This window comes from Hipposideros armiger, unplaced genomic scaffold (genome assembly GCF_001890085.2).
Source record: "Hipposideros armiger isolate ML-2016 unplaced genomic scaffold, ASM189008v1 scaffold_9, whole genome shotgun sequence".
In the NCBI taxonomy this organism is placed as follows: Eukaryota; Metazoa; Chordata; class Mammalia; order Chiroptera; family Hipposideridae; genus Hipposideros; species Hipposideros armiger.
In genome coordinates this window covers 559,221-573,228 of record NW_017731359.1, presented here as the reverse complement: position 1 = coordinate 573,228, position 14,008 = coordinate 559,221, and the positions used below count along the sequence as shown (strand labels likewise).

The window sequence follows — 14,008 nt, the reverse complement described above, 5'->3', positions numbered from 1 at the left end:
TTTGTTAAAAGAGAATGACAAATTTGACTGTGGGAAGAATGTTTATGTTCATCCCAAATCTAATCACAAGTTGCTAAGAGAAATATTCTTGTCTAAATTGCACGTGTCCAAAAGTGTTTTAGCCCTTCAAACCATGAACAATAATTTTGCAAACTTGGTAACTATCTGGTGTTATGAATAAATGCCTAACGATAAAGGGTGAAATACAGGTTTAATATATTATGTATTCCCAGCTCCACACATTAATACTGATGTATGACTTTACCAGGAACCCCTTTTTAGGCTTTGTGGTCCAATAAATCTCTATAAAATTAGTATTGTAGATTCTGGAGTTTTATTTCTTATTCTTTTATTATCAGATACTCCTCTTTTCTCAATACTACATAATTTTGGCTAGGATGCCTTGAAAGATCAGAGAAATTATCATACTTTTGCTGTTTCTGTTACTCCTCCAACTACATGACGCAGTATTTTAAGTGGTTGGATAGACAACACTGTAAAATTAATGTGATTTTAAAATTACCCATGAGCAATTTTCTTCCCTCCTATTTTTACATACATAATTTTATGAAGTTTTCACCATATATTTTCTATTCAAAACGTTTCACTTAACATATCATAATAATTCAATCAACCTAACTCTTAGTCTTTAAAATTATCATTTTAACAGACCGCTGCCTTGATGAAGGGTACAGTCTTGTTAGGGACTGTCCTAATATTCAGAGTCCCTGTTAGAATGAATGTGACCATATCAAAGATGACATTCAGCCATACTTCCCTTAGCTATATGTGCCTTTGAACAAATGTGATTTAACTCTGGTTCTTTCTACTCCTGCACTGATTAAGTGACTGTTATGTGCAAATTTGTGAGCTTCTTTCTTACTTTCTTTAGATTTTTGTGCATTTCAGACACTTTTGATCCGTGTGTACTTTGTCCCACCCCAAATTTCTTTCACAAGTCGAGTATCTAACCTGGAGGCTTATTTGACTTCACTCTCGGCTGGATCCTAATTCCTTGCTGAGTACCTAACACCCCTTTTGAAACCACTTTGGGTTATTAGCATGAAATAGAATCGGTGGTCCAGGGAAAGGCTTTTAGGACTGAAACTGCTGCATTGAGTCTCCACGGTCAGGTCATTGCTCCTCTCAGCATTGCAGCTGCCTCTCACGACATTCCGGTCAGATCTATACAACCAGAAGTAAAAGTGAACAATGCCTTCAGCCTGTGACACGCCTACATCACCAATATCTGGAGCTGGGTGGATAAGGAGATTTATGCTTAGTGTGTTTTCTGGTATCTGTGTGTCTCTATGACGTTGAAACACTTGGCACAGTAAGAATCTGTCAAATCTCTGTATTACAAGCATACCTCATTTAACTGAACTTCACTTTATTGTGCTTCACAAATGTTGCAATTGTTTTGTTGTTTTTACAAATTGAAGGCAAGACCGTCCACCAGCAAAAAGATTATGATTTGCTTTACTGCGATACTTGCTTTATTGTGGAACTGAATCTGCAGTATCTCTGAAGTATGCCTGTATTTATTTTAAACTAGAGCACCACTCTAAGATTATGAGGCCTGGCACTGAGAGAGAAATAGACTAATGTTTAGAGTAGAGTGTCTTTAAAAGTCACCTATTCCAGTCCTCCCTTTGATACCCGAAGAAAAGAAACTAAAGCCTATACAGGTAAAGTAACTGGCCAGGATCACAGCTAATTGGTGGTAGGAACTGGCATACAACAGTTTTATGAACGTGTGGGATAAGGAATACTGGTATTTTTGATAATCTTTGATGTTTATTATAATATATGCTTAGACCTGTGTTTCTTTGTTGCCCAAGTTAACAACTTTTCATGGTATGTGTTTCATCCACACTAACATTTTGTGCCATTAGTTTGTTGATGTGTCTGCCGTGCCTCCTCATTGGTAGGAATGTGGTGATAAGTTAACCATAGTATCATTTACTAAAACCTGATGGTTTGAGAGTTGAAAAAAATTTTAAGAACCACTGTGATAGGCCATCATCTTTTGCTTTTTTTTCAAGACCTAGATCCTGTAATTGATTGAATGCCAATCACGGTTTTTAGTACTTACCCTCGCCCCGGCTCCTGACTGTTACCCTGCGCTCACCAGGTTCTCTCCCCACCCCCCTGCTTTTACTCCTATTTCCAGAGGCTGCGTCATTGGACCCACCTTCCATTTTAATGTTCCTGCTCTGCACTTTGGTGACGTTTCCTTTGGTGAGTACTTTTCCATTTTAAATTAGAAACTGAGAAGAATTACTTTTCTCTCTACATGGGAGAAGAAAGGTTTACAAAGAATATTTCTTTCCTTTTTTTTCATGGGTAATAGCTAAGAGGGTCTAGAATTTTTCTTCTTCTGCCACAGTGGCATTTCGGTGCCATTTCCTAGTTTCTGTGTGAAAGTTGTTATTGTGTCCTGGGCACTAATGGCTGTCAGGCCATGGCTGTCCCCCTTCCTCCGGCAGTGGGACCACAGACCGCCTTGTGCTTCACTCCACTATCTGAATATTACAAACTTCCTATTAATATGCAGGTTCTGATTGGCCAGTCAGGATACACAGGAACCGTTTCACAGAGAGGCTCTCAAGTTTAAAGTGAGCTCAGTGGTGGTTTGATTCAGGTGTCTTATCATTTCAAGTCGAAGATTCTTCTACAATACTATCGTTTTGTGTTGTCTTCTCACTCAGTTACTTCTCTGAGTCATTTTCTCCCATCTAAGCTTCCCCAGTAATAAAAATGATAACAACAGTAGCAGTACAAGTTCCCATTTTTTGGTTCTTCCTATATATTTCAGTCACTGCTAAGTGAGTTACATGCAGCACTACATTGAAACCTTTTAGCAATCCCCTGGGGAGGCACTATTTAAGATCCCCATCTAAGAGATGGAAGAACTGAGCATGGAACAGTTAAATAACTTCCTGAAGTCACACAGCAGTGACAGAATTAGTATTTCAGTTGCGATCTATTTAAATCATGTACTGTCAACACGAGTGATATTGCCCCCGAAGAGGCGAAAATTGGTTCTTGGATGTTGGGAAAAAAAACTTAAATATGACAGTGGCTTGTGGTCCTCTAAAACTCAGTCCTACCCAACAGAATTTCATTCCTTAGTATCAAATTTTTCTCATTAGGGAAAAATTAAATCGAATTTAAATCATAATTAAATATAATTGATTTGATTGCACTTAAAATTAATTTATCACAATGGTTCTTTTTAGGAGGTAATAATAATAATAATAATAATAATAATAATAATAATGATAAAGGTTGAAAACCACTAGTCTAAGTCCATATTCCATAACCCTTTCTATTTTACTCTATTGCCTCCCATTTTGACTTTCAGTTCTTTCGCTTCAAAGTAGGCCCATCTACTTGGGGAGAAATTGTTCTTTAGAAAAAGCTGATTAATAATGCCTTTGCCAGTTGCATTAACATTTGGGGTTATGACAGTTTTATTTATTCAGAACATATTTATTTATACAGTGTTCCCCCATCTATATTATATGGGGTAAGGTACATATTATAAGTATGTAAATGAAGTTGAATGTTTGTTACTATAGAATATAAAAATGGCTGGAGAGGTTTTTATAATTTTGTAGGGCATGTTTGAGTGATAGACTCTTGAAGGAAAATAAAAGTGCCCTACAACTTGAAAATCGTCTGGTGGCCAACTAAGAGGTATACTCTCTCAAGGGTAATTGTGACAGATGCTCAATAAGAAGTAAATTAGTATACCCAGACCTAAGCAGTCATTCTCCAAACAGTTCAAACTGAGTCCACAGAGAGGTCTGGGCAATTGATGCATGACAGCAGCATATCCCTCCACAGCCATTTAAATACAAAGTCCAGCACAAGGACATTTGGACGATGTCCCCCCTATATCATATTGCCCTGCAGGGAGAAAACAGAGTACAAATAAGCACCTCAAATCAGTTCCTCCAAGAAATCTCACACTGATTCATTGTCCAGACTCTCCTCTATTGCTCAGCTCTGCAATGTTAATGTAAATGCGATACAAATGGTAAAGCCAACAGCTGTTTCTCATAGTTGGCCCTGCTTGAAGTTTTGGTAACTAGCTTAGATGAAAATTAGAAACAGCTTATTTTTCTTCTCTTGGATATTATCTAATGGAACCATTTGATGACACAGCAGCTAGTCAAGAGGATGGAACACACTACAGAGCCATGACCCAAGATTCCCCAAATCTGAGATATGAAAACTTACCCCTCCTAAGTCCACTTTCAAAACCCAAGTTGCCTTCTTTGTTCATTTGGATATGGATCCCTCAGTCTTCTCTAGTGCAGCAGAAAATGTTAACAAAAACATAACTTTTTTGCTTGCCAACAGGAAGTCTAGAGCAATTTGGTTTTCAAAACCATTTGAGTCAGTTAATTCAGGCTATTTTGCTGTGCTTCTGGACTTTGCACTGTAACAACCAAAGTCAAGGACAGTTTTGTGATACTGTTTCAAAATTATTTTATGATAATATTTTCAAATCCCAAAGTTAGAGTCCACATGACTCCAACACAAAATGTCATTATTTTCCCAGGTAGATTGACCTCCCATCACAAAGAAACATGGTCGATTGGACGGTTACTTGTTGGAAACTGTCTAATTATTGCCCCACGTGTGCAAGTAGGGCTTTAATGAGGCAGGTAAAAGTAAGCAAGTTATTGGCTCAGGAATGAAAGACCAATAGGGGTACATTTAGGTCCAGATGCCAAAGAGAAATTAACTATTTCGGGAAAAAGCCAGGAATTGGAGGAATTTTTTTAGTCATGATGACAGACATATTGTGTGGAGTTAAACAAGGTTTGCAGAGACTGTTGTAGGGCTTGGGAGTACATTAAGCTAACTAAAGTTGGTAGTATCGTTCTCATATTGGCACGAAGGCCCATTCCTGAAGAGGTATTACCTGTGATAGGTTAGTGTTTGGAGACATGGCATTTATTTGCTTGGAGATGAAGATCTAGATGTGGCATCAGGGTTTGTTGGGATTGATGATGTTAGGATATTATAAATACCATAAAGTACACCTGAAACTAATGTAATAAAAATAAAACTAAATAAATGAATACTGTAAAGTAGGTGAGCAGTAATAATATTCTTGGTTGGTATCTAAAATGTTTAAAGTGCAGCAATAAAGATTTTGATGGTAGGTAGGATTGGATGTTGGGTGACATATCTAATAATTAATTAGGCTGACTGAAGCTACAATAGCATGAGAGAGTCAGGTTATAGGATCTGAGTGGCAGTTGTCCCTGGAGGAACACTGAGGCTTTGATAAACCCTCGGATTGATAAAAAATAAAATGGGCCAAGTAGCAACCAATATGCCATGTGACAGACCAAAAGAGGCAGGCTAAGTGTCTGTAAACTCGCTATTTTTTAGGAGGCAGAAGAATGTGTTGAATGAGAATAATGAGTCTGGAAGGCTCCAGGCACTCAGTGGACTTGACCATTGGATAATTTGGACAGAGAAGTTAGTGTTCATGGGTACAAATGTTGGGATAAACATAAGCATCAAAAAAAAAAAAAAAGAAAAGAAAAGCACGATACTTGTCTCTTCTGCCAAGTATGAACTGGAAGTATTTTACTCAAAGAGAAGTATTTAAATTGACTTTAGGAGGTTGTACAGTTGGGAGTCAAGGGCAAAGATTAATTGTAATGGTCGTAAACAGATCTTAGAAAGGCTGGCAGAGAGACCATAGTAGGCATGAGCAAAGCCTACACCCAAGCAAGTTATCACTAACAGTAAGAGACACACATCAGCAGATTTCAGAATTCTATAACCTTAAGGTAGTAAATAGAGAATAATATGGCACAATGATAAAGAACAGAAGTATGCAAAGGAAAGCATGAGAATCAGTAATGTCGAGCACTTAGCAAAACCTTGTTCCATCAGTCTTGGGCAGATCTTTCTACTTTATGTAAAGACTACTTGTTCTTAGCTTAGAATAGCAATCTATTTCTGAAGGTCATCCATGTCTGGAAATTTTATTAGCAAGCTTTCATGTAAGCTCTACAGTAAGAGTTTTTAACATGTCTTCAGCTAATAATTTGATTCTTTGGATATCTTTTTACCCAAAGAGCCATTTCATAGTTAACTGCAGGGTCAGGGAAGCCTGTAAAGGAGACTTTGGTATATTTTTTCAGAGTACTCGTTATTGAGATTGGAAGAAAGGAGAGCGTCTGAGGGTGGGTTTTTAGGGAAAGGTTCTGGAACTTGTAGATGAGTTGGTTCTTGACAATACTTAGTTATGTCTGCATGAAGCAAGCTTGCTTCAGATTGATAAAAGACTTGTAATCAGTGGATGTTCCAGTTAGTATTTCCTGAGGTAAACAGTCTGTGAGTTCCAGAGGAAGTTAACCTGATCTGATGGACATTAGAACTAAAGGCAAAACACTTCACCAAAGAACTCCAAGAGCCTCAGAGAGCTTGACCAATTTAGGACTGATAATACTATTTTTATGCTCTACATTTCCCAAGGTTGTGGATTGTGGAATTTTTGTTCAAATGGTTAACAAACTGTAAGGTTCTTTATAACCCTTGTAAGGTTCTTTATAACCCTTCTGTGTAAGGCTGCAATTCCCCAGGGGGAAAGGTTATAGTGTACAGTTTCTTAGTCACATTCATAGCAGCAGCCTTTCTGTGTGGGGAGGCTCAAATCCATCTAAAGAATTTATAGACAGGGCTGGCCGAGTGGCTCAGTTGGTTAAGAGCTCACTCAAGGGTTTGAGCTCTGAGCAACAGCGGTTCGATTCCCAGCCCGAGCTGAGCAGCTGCTGAGCTGCCAACAGGTAGCAGGATGGCTCAGCTTAAAAATAAAGAAATAAAAATAAAGAATTTATAGACAATTACAAAAACATATTCTTTATTTTTGGCATTAAAAGATTTTATTGGGGAACAATGTGTTTTTTCCAGGACCCATCAGCTCCAAGTCGTTGGTTTCAATCTAGTTGTGGAGGGCACAGCTCACTGACCCAGGTGGGAATTGAACCAGCGACCTTGGCGTTATGAGCACTGTGCTCTAATTAACAGCCAAACGGCTGCCCACTGGCAGCTCAGCTCCAAGTCAAGCCGTTGTCTTTCAATCTAGTTGTGGAGGGTGCAGCTCACTGGCCCTTGTGGGAATTGAACTGGCAACTTTGGTGTTAAGAGCCTGTACTCTAACCACCTGGGCTAACCGGCTGCCCTAAGAACATAGTCTTAATTATGTGATTTGTACACAGCCCATTTTCATTTGAAAGGTCTTCTGGAGTATGATTTAGACCCATGTCCCACTGCAGTTTTCTTGGAATATGATAGCAGGATGTAAGGCAGAAACCAGCCACATCCCCACCTACAGAGGAGAAATTTTCCCATCTACTCTTGTTCAGAGATTATATCTCTTCTATGATTGGACCTGTGGTATAAGATTTTTGTCAAAGACCACCTTAGACTTTGGGGTACATCATAGTTGGTGTGCCAAAGACCATTGAAGTGGGCATAGGATCCTGATTTTAGGAAACGTTTGTTTTCAAAGTCTGAGGCTGAATATTTTATGTCCAAAATGGATTGTGTGGATGTATTTATTGATCTCCCATATTCTGATTTATTTCTATAAACGACTATAAAAATGCCACCTGTTTTGCACAATGATCTGCCAACACATTTCCCTTTGCTTTGTGGAGATTTTTATTTTACTAGAAAAATTAGGAATTCATTGTCTAAAATATCCCACATATCCCCTAAAGTCTGTGAATTGTAATTTAATTTTTGGTCTTGGGTATTGCTGAAACAATTTCATATTCTTCTTCAGTAGGGTCCATTCTTTAGTAGAGAGATCATGTTCTAAATAATGTACCACCTTTTGTCAGAATTGAAATTTTTCCTTTGCAGCCTAATGATCTTTTGCTCCTAGTTTCTTTAAGTCTTCTTAGGGGCTTTCTAGGTCAGATGAAAAAATATATATATTGACTGAAACTCAAATCTCTTGAGACTATTGTCTTTAAAATCATTACTTACATACTGGGAGATGTATGAAGGTCCCTTTGTGAAACTGAGGCATTCTGGCCAAGCAGGTTGTTAATTATTCCAAAAAAATAAAAGGTACATAGTTGTTGAGTTTTTATATACTAGATGCTAAAGAAGGGAGAATAGAGTACTCAGCACTGCAAAGTACTTGCATTCAGAGGAAACTCTACAATGTATAGTATCAGGATTTGGTGCAACCAGAAACCTAGGAATAACATTCATATTAATGACCCTTTAGTCTTTAACAGTATTCTTTTCCTTTAGGCTTCTTAACAAGCAATGTGGGATATTACAAGTAGTTGTACAAGGAATTGTTCTATCTAGGAGGTGGTAATTGGCTTTATTCCCAGAAAAACTAATAGCTTCATAAAGTAGCCTGAGCAATGGTTTGAGAGAACCCACCTGAATCTTTGTAGGATCTTCTTCCATAATATGTACACCCTACATTAGAAGAGTGTTTATTCCATAAATGGTCCGAAAATAAGGGTAAGGAACCTATAGTTTCAAGAGTCAATGTTGGGTTAGTTCAGAAAAGTCAAATGCAGCAATTACATGATTATGAAATTGACTTTCTAGCAGTTCCTCTGGAATTTCTAAGAATAATCCTTCAAGTGCACTTAATCAGACAATTCTTTTTCCATTAATGATCTCTTCCAAGTAGATTGGCAAGTGCAGTGTCACAAAGGAGACAGGAATGTGTTTACTCTATAGTCTTAATGTGTAGACAAAGGCTCAGACAAGGGGAGAGAAGTAGATTGGTTCAAAACACCCCCTGCAGTACTGCAGGCGTTACTCTAAGACCAGTTGTATAATATTGCAGTTGGGTTCAAAGTAGAAAGAGTAGTGTTTGTATCCAGTAGAAATATACATACCGGTTCTCCTATCATTATAGATAATTCTTTTTTTTTTTTAAAGATTTTATTGGGGAATTGGGGGAGGGGAACAGACAAGTTGCTGTCATTTTGTTATTTAGTCTAGTTGCGAGGACATGCTTCACTGGCCCATGTTGGTATTATCATTGCGCTCTTCCCAGGTAAGGCAGTCGCTCGCCGGCCATTGGATGGCAGCTCATGGCAGCTAACGAAAGCTCATGTCCGCTGCCGGCCAGCCCCACTGCAGCCTACGCTGTCGCTGGCAACTCATGGCAGCCCAGCTCCAGGTCAAGCTGTTGTTCATCATCTTAGCTGTAGAGGATGCAGCGTCACTGGCCCTCATGTGGGATCCAAACTGGGGCCCTGCTGCTCAGAGCTGGTGTCCCAAGCCAACTCTTAACCAATGTGCCACTCGGCCGGCCTTGTTATAGATAATTCTTGGTCTGAAAGTGGGAGCAGACAAAAGGGCCATGTAGGGAACCCAAACTCAGAGTTCAGTTTATTGCTTACCAGGCAAGGAGGAGCCACCTCTCTTAGGAAAGGAATGTGGGTTTCACTGAGCTGAATTTAGGAGGGTTAGATATAACATGAAAAAGCAGCTTTGTCTAAGGGAGGCAAAAGCCAACGTGTTAGTCTCTGGCTGGCTCAGAAGCAGATCGCAGTCTCTTGGGAGAGGCTGTTTGGTTTTGTGTCATTGACCCTGAGGGCACAAGCCGCAGACAAGTCCAAAATGAGTTATATAATGTCTTAGCAGGCTCGGGGTCACACAGCGGGCAAAACCACACAGGCTTCTCTTTCACACATTGGCAAATAGAAAGAGCAAATATAATTCTATTTGTGGGGGGGCGGAATTTAATGAGAAATATACTTCTGGAAGACTGCTCAGCAAACCGATAATGGGGCTGCCTCTTGAGAGGGACCTAGATGATGATTTTATGTCTACTGTTGCTACATAGTAAATGCACAATAAGTATTCATTGAATGAATGAATGAATGAATGAATGAAATGTGTTTATTGATTTACAATTGAAAACAATATCAGGGAGAGTTGTTGTTAAACAAGTAATGTTGAATTGCATAGACAATTCATTTAAGAGGTTTGGGGGAGGTTGAAGTTCAAGGGAGACTATTGTGGGGCTTTTATTTCTTACCTCATATTTTGTTTTCCAGGGTTTCCTCATACCTTGATATGTTCCCTCAATAATACCTCCTTGGTTCCCATGACCTTCAAACTGCGTGTCCCTGGGGATGGTGTTGGCCATAAAAGCATTTCAAGTAGTGAGCAGTATTCAGACAACAAAAGACCACCTTGGAACAAGGATGAAGTACCTACAACAAAACCAAAAGAATTCACCATCACTCCCGACTGTGGCACCATTCACTCCCAAGGATTTGCTGTTATCAGGGTACAGTTCACAGCCTTCCTGCACACACGGCCCAGCAGCCGAACTCTTGCATAGGTCCGGAGACCACACCTAGGGTTTGCCCTGAATGCCCAGTGTCAGTGGGAAGGAGTGCCTCTAATTCACATGGGAAAGTGGGCCTATCAGGAAATAAACTACTATGGCAAAAGAAACCAGAAACAGATAGATTGGGCAAAAGACGTGACCCTGCTCCAGTGGATTTTCATCAATCTACATGTGTTGCCTTCTCCAGAGCAGTGGACTGTAGTGATGTGTAGTGAAACCACTGCTCTATATAGATAGTTCACCCATCAGTGCTAAAGTAAAAGGATTTAAGGACTCAGTAATCATTAGGCCCTCCTTTCCTTCAGACTCAATCATTTATACCAATCAATGTCTAGACTTATGCCACGGACGATATCCAGTTCATTCAGATTTTTAATACGCATCTGGGCTTCCTGGTGAATGTGGATGTGATGTTCCTAATAGCGCTTAATATTTAAGTCAACAGCGTGATGCTTTGGCCATAGCTTTGCAGTGCTACCTGAAGAATTATTTCCTGGCTAACTGTGAGAGGTTTTACTGTCCTCCTCACTTACTTTTTCTTTTCCAAACAGATCCAGTGATATTGGAGGCTGCTAAATTGACATGATTTTATCTTTCTGGGGAAAGAAAAAAAGATAAGACTTCATAGATAAAGACTTTCTCTTTTGTCATTATCTGTGAATATTTAATTCAGCTATGGTTTTTATCCCCCAAATTTCTTTTAAGTGCTTCATAATGTCTCACCATGAATGCACTCATCCTAAGGTGCATTCGTGGGAGTTTTCAGCTCTTCCAAGGGCTTCTCCATGGGTCCATTGAGATTTGACATCATATATCTATATGTTCTCAAGGTTGCTGTCTCTGTCCATTTGGGCTGCTATTACGAAATCCCAGAGACTGGGTGGCGTATAAACCACAGAAATTTATTTCTTACAATCTGGAGGCAGAAAGTCCAAGATCAGGTTGCCAGCTTGGCTGGGTTCTGGTGAAGGGCCTCTTCCAGATTGCAGCCTGCTGACTTCTCCTTGTATCCTCACATGGTGGAAGGGCCTGGGGAGCTCTGTGGGCCCTCTTTTATAAGGGCGCTAATCCTGTTCATGGGGGCTCCACCCTCTTGACCTAATCACCTCCCAATGTTCACGCCACCCAAATGCCATCACAGTGGGGGTTAGGATTTCAGCATGTGAATTTGGGGGAGGGGGCACAACCATTCAAATCATAGCAGTTGCTAACTGTGACTTTCTCAGGGAGAGGTGCTGCTGTCATGAATTTATTTATTTTTACTTAGCAATGCTCAGCCTACATGATCTCTACCCTTCCCCCCGCCCCGTTTTTTTTTCCTCTCCCACATTGTATAGGAAGATTTTTGAAGACATAGATAGCATCTATCTAGAGGTGTCTTTCATAACCACTTTTTCTTCTGCCTTCTAACCATAGCTCAGAGACCAGGGTTAGAATCTCCCTGGGAATCTCTGCATGCCGAGGCAGCTGCTTCTCTCCAAATCTGATACTTTTTCCTCCAAATCAATGACTCCTTCTTTACTTTATTTTCTCTTTATTTTGGAAAAGCTTTCTCTAAGCTTCAATTTTCCCTCATGATCTGCACTCCAACCACGTTTGTGTGGACTCAAATTTGCATCCAATAATACCCTTTGCAACCCCAAAAAATTTTAATTAGTACCTGATACATAATTTATAGATAGAAAAGCCTTAACCTGTGCTAGAAGCTGTTTTCTAGATGTACGAGTTATCTCTTCCAGTACAAATCATTTGAAAGCAATTAAAAATTGTAACAAGGCTTCAAAAGCCTAAATATAAGGCTTCAGAACAGTAAATAAAAACATAGGGTGAAATATACTGGCCAGATATTGCCCTTGGGTAGGCTTTTCTTTGGAGCTTCCTATTTTCTGTTCTAATAATGAATACTGGTGTGTGGAGGTGAGGGACAAAATTTTGGTTAAAAGAAAATAAATGACTAGTTGGTTTTTTATGCCATTTCTGGAATTGACATGGTTATTTCATTTATTTTGCCTTAAGAGAAATGTAGCTGTAGTGTTTTATCAGTGTATTAAATTTTCATAATTTATATAGCCCAGACATATAGGAAACAATTTAAATTGCAACAATTAATAGCTGTTTGGTATTGCTCATCCTTCAGGGTCATTTTTTTCCCCTTCTGCAGGTAGATGGTTTCTTTGGTACAACCTCCTCAGAAATGAAAGACCTATTATACTAAAAGCCACTTAGGTTTTCACCTGGTCTTTGAAAAAACTCAGCGTGCCCTGGCCCCGAAATGTAACTTGTTCAACTAAAAATGTAAACTGCCATACATCCCACAGTGAAGTACTTAGAAGCTGCGCTCATCAGTGTGGTTGTCCCTGGTTCCTTTGTCCCCTGCGCAGAGGGACAGCTGGTCTTTCAAAAAAGCAGCCTTCTCCTTTTTCTTCTCAGGTGACCTTATGCTCTAACACTGTGCAGAAGTATGAGCTGGCTCTGGTAGTGGACGTGGAGGGCATTGGGGAAGAAGTGCTGGCGCTCCTGATTACAGCCAGGTATAGCACGCACCTGCTCCCCTCTCTGCCATCTCCCCTGAGCCCCCAGGAGTGGGCTGCCTCTCTCGCAGGCAGCACGCCTGCCCTGCCCGCAACCAGCTCACACTGGTTTGTTCTGCTTTCCTAGGAAGGGAGCTGAATTTGATATTTGGATGACAAAGCTTTAAAACAGCCAACATACCTTTGATGGAGATAAGAGAAGGAATGTGTGTGTTGTGCAGTGTTGAGAATAAGAATGCTCTCTCTTTCTGAATTTCCAAGTATATAACTAAAAAGGTTTAGCAGGAAGAGGAGTTGCTATTTTTTATTTTTTACCTTTAAATACCATTTTCCAGAGTTACACCGCAGAAAGAGTGGTGCTCAGGGTCCTGCTGGGGAAGATCCACTTAGCAGAATGCTCTTACTATGACCTGAATGTGGGCTGCAAGCGGCCCTAGATGAGGCCCTCTCAACAATATAAATTCTTCAGAACCATCACCAACTTCTCTCTCTTTTAGCAAAGGCAGCACTGGGCTCTGGAGTCAGGTTAAGATCCTGGCTTTTTTTGTTGACTGTGTCTCCTTGACCAAGTTACAGCCTTTCCATGGATGGTGTGTCATCTACAGGTGCTGACAGTGATCCAAAATAAAATCATGGGCTACACTCTTGCCAAAGCAAACAAGTGTCCAGATCGGGGACTTTGGAGTATGTATATGAAAATACCGTCTAAAGGAAATAGAGATAATTACTTAGTAAAACTCTGATAATATATTAATTCCTAGAATTTAGGTCTGTCATGAATCTTAGGAAGATGCACCTTCAGAAAGGTGCAGACATGCTGGCTGGTGGGGCTATTGCAACAGGCACCATGTCAGGTGTCCCGGGCTTGGATGAAGCCAAACAGCAGCCCTAAAAGAACTTGAAGGTCAAGGCCTTGCCATGATCTACTTAGTATTCCTTCTAAAGACCTAACTGATTTTTTTTTGCTTGTTTGTTTAAAAACAGCACAAAATCTTTCATCTGATGCTCTCTGTACCCAAGTTTGCCTTTTTGTCCAGTCTTGCATTTCTTTTCTATGTGGGTTTATTCTGATGCTTTCCAGCCTCTTTTCCATGCA

At 39.8% G+C, this 14,008-nt stretch overlaps 1 protein-coding gene across 1 annotated transcript in view; it reads left to right on the top strand.

Moving 5' to 3' along the window:
• The window catches only part of HYDIN (HYDIN axonemal central pair apparatus protein), a 355,182-nt gene that overhangs the window by 151,658 nt on the left and 189,516 nt on the right, over positions 1–14,008 (top strand). Inside the window, exons 13-15 of the mRNA XM_019653707.1 lie at positions 2,174–2,241; positions 10,083–10,318; positions 12,812–12,912. Coding sequence (XP_019509252.1) covers positions 2,174–2,241; positions 10,083–10,318; positions 12,812–12,912 — 405 coding nt within the window. The remainder of the gene's footprint in view (positions 1–2,173; positions 2,242–10,082; positions 10,319–12,811; positions 12,913–14,008) is intronic.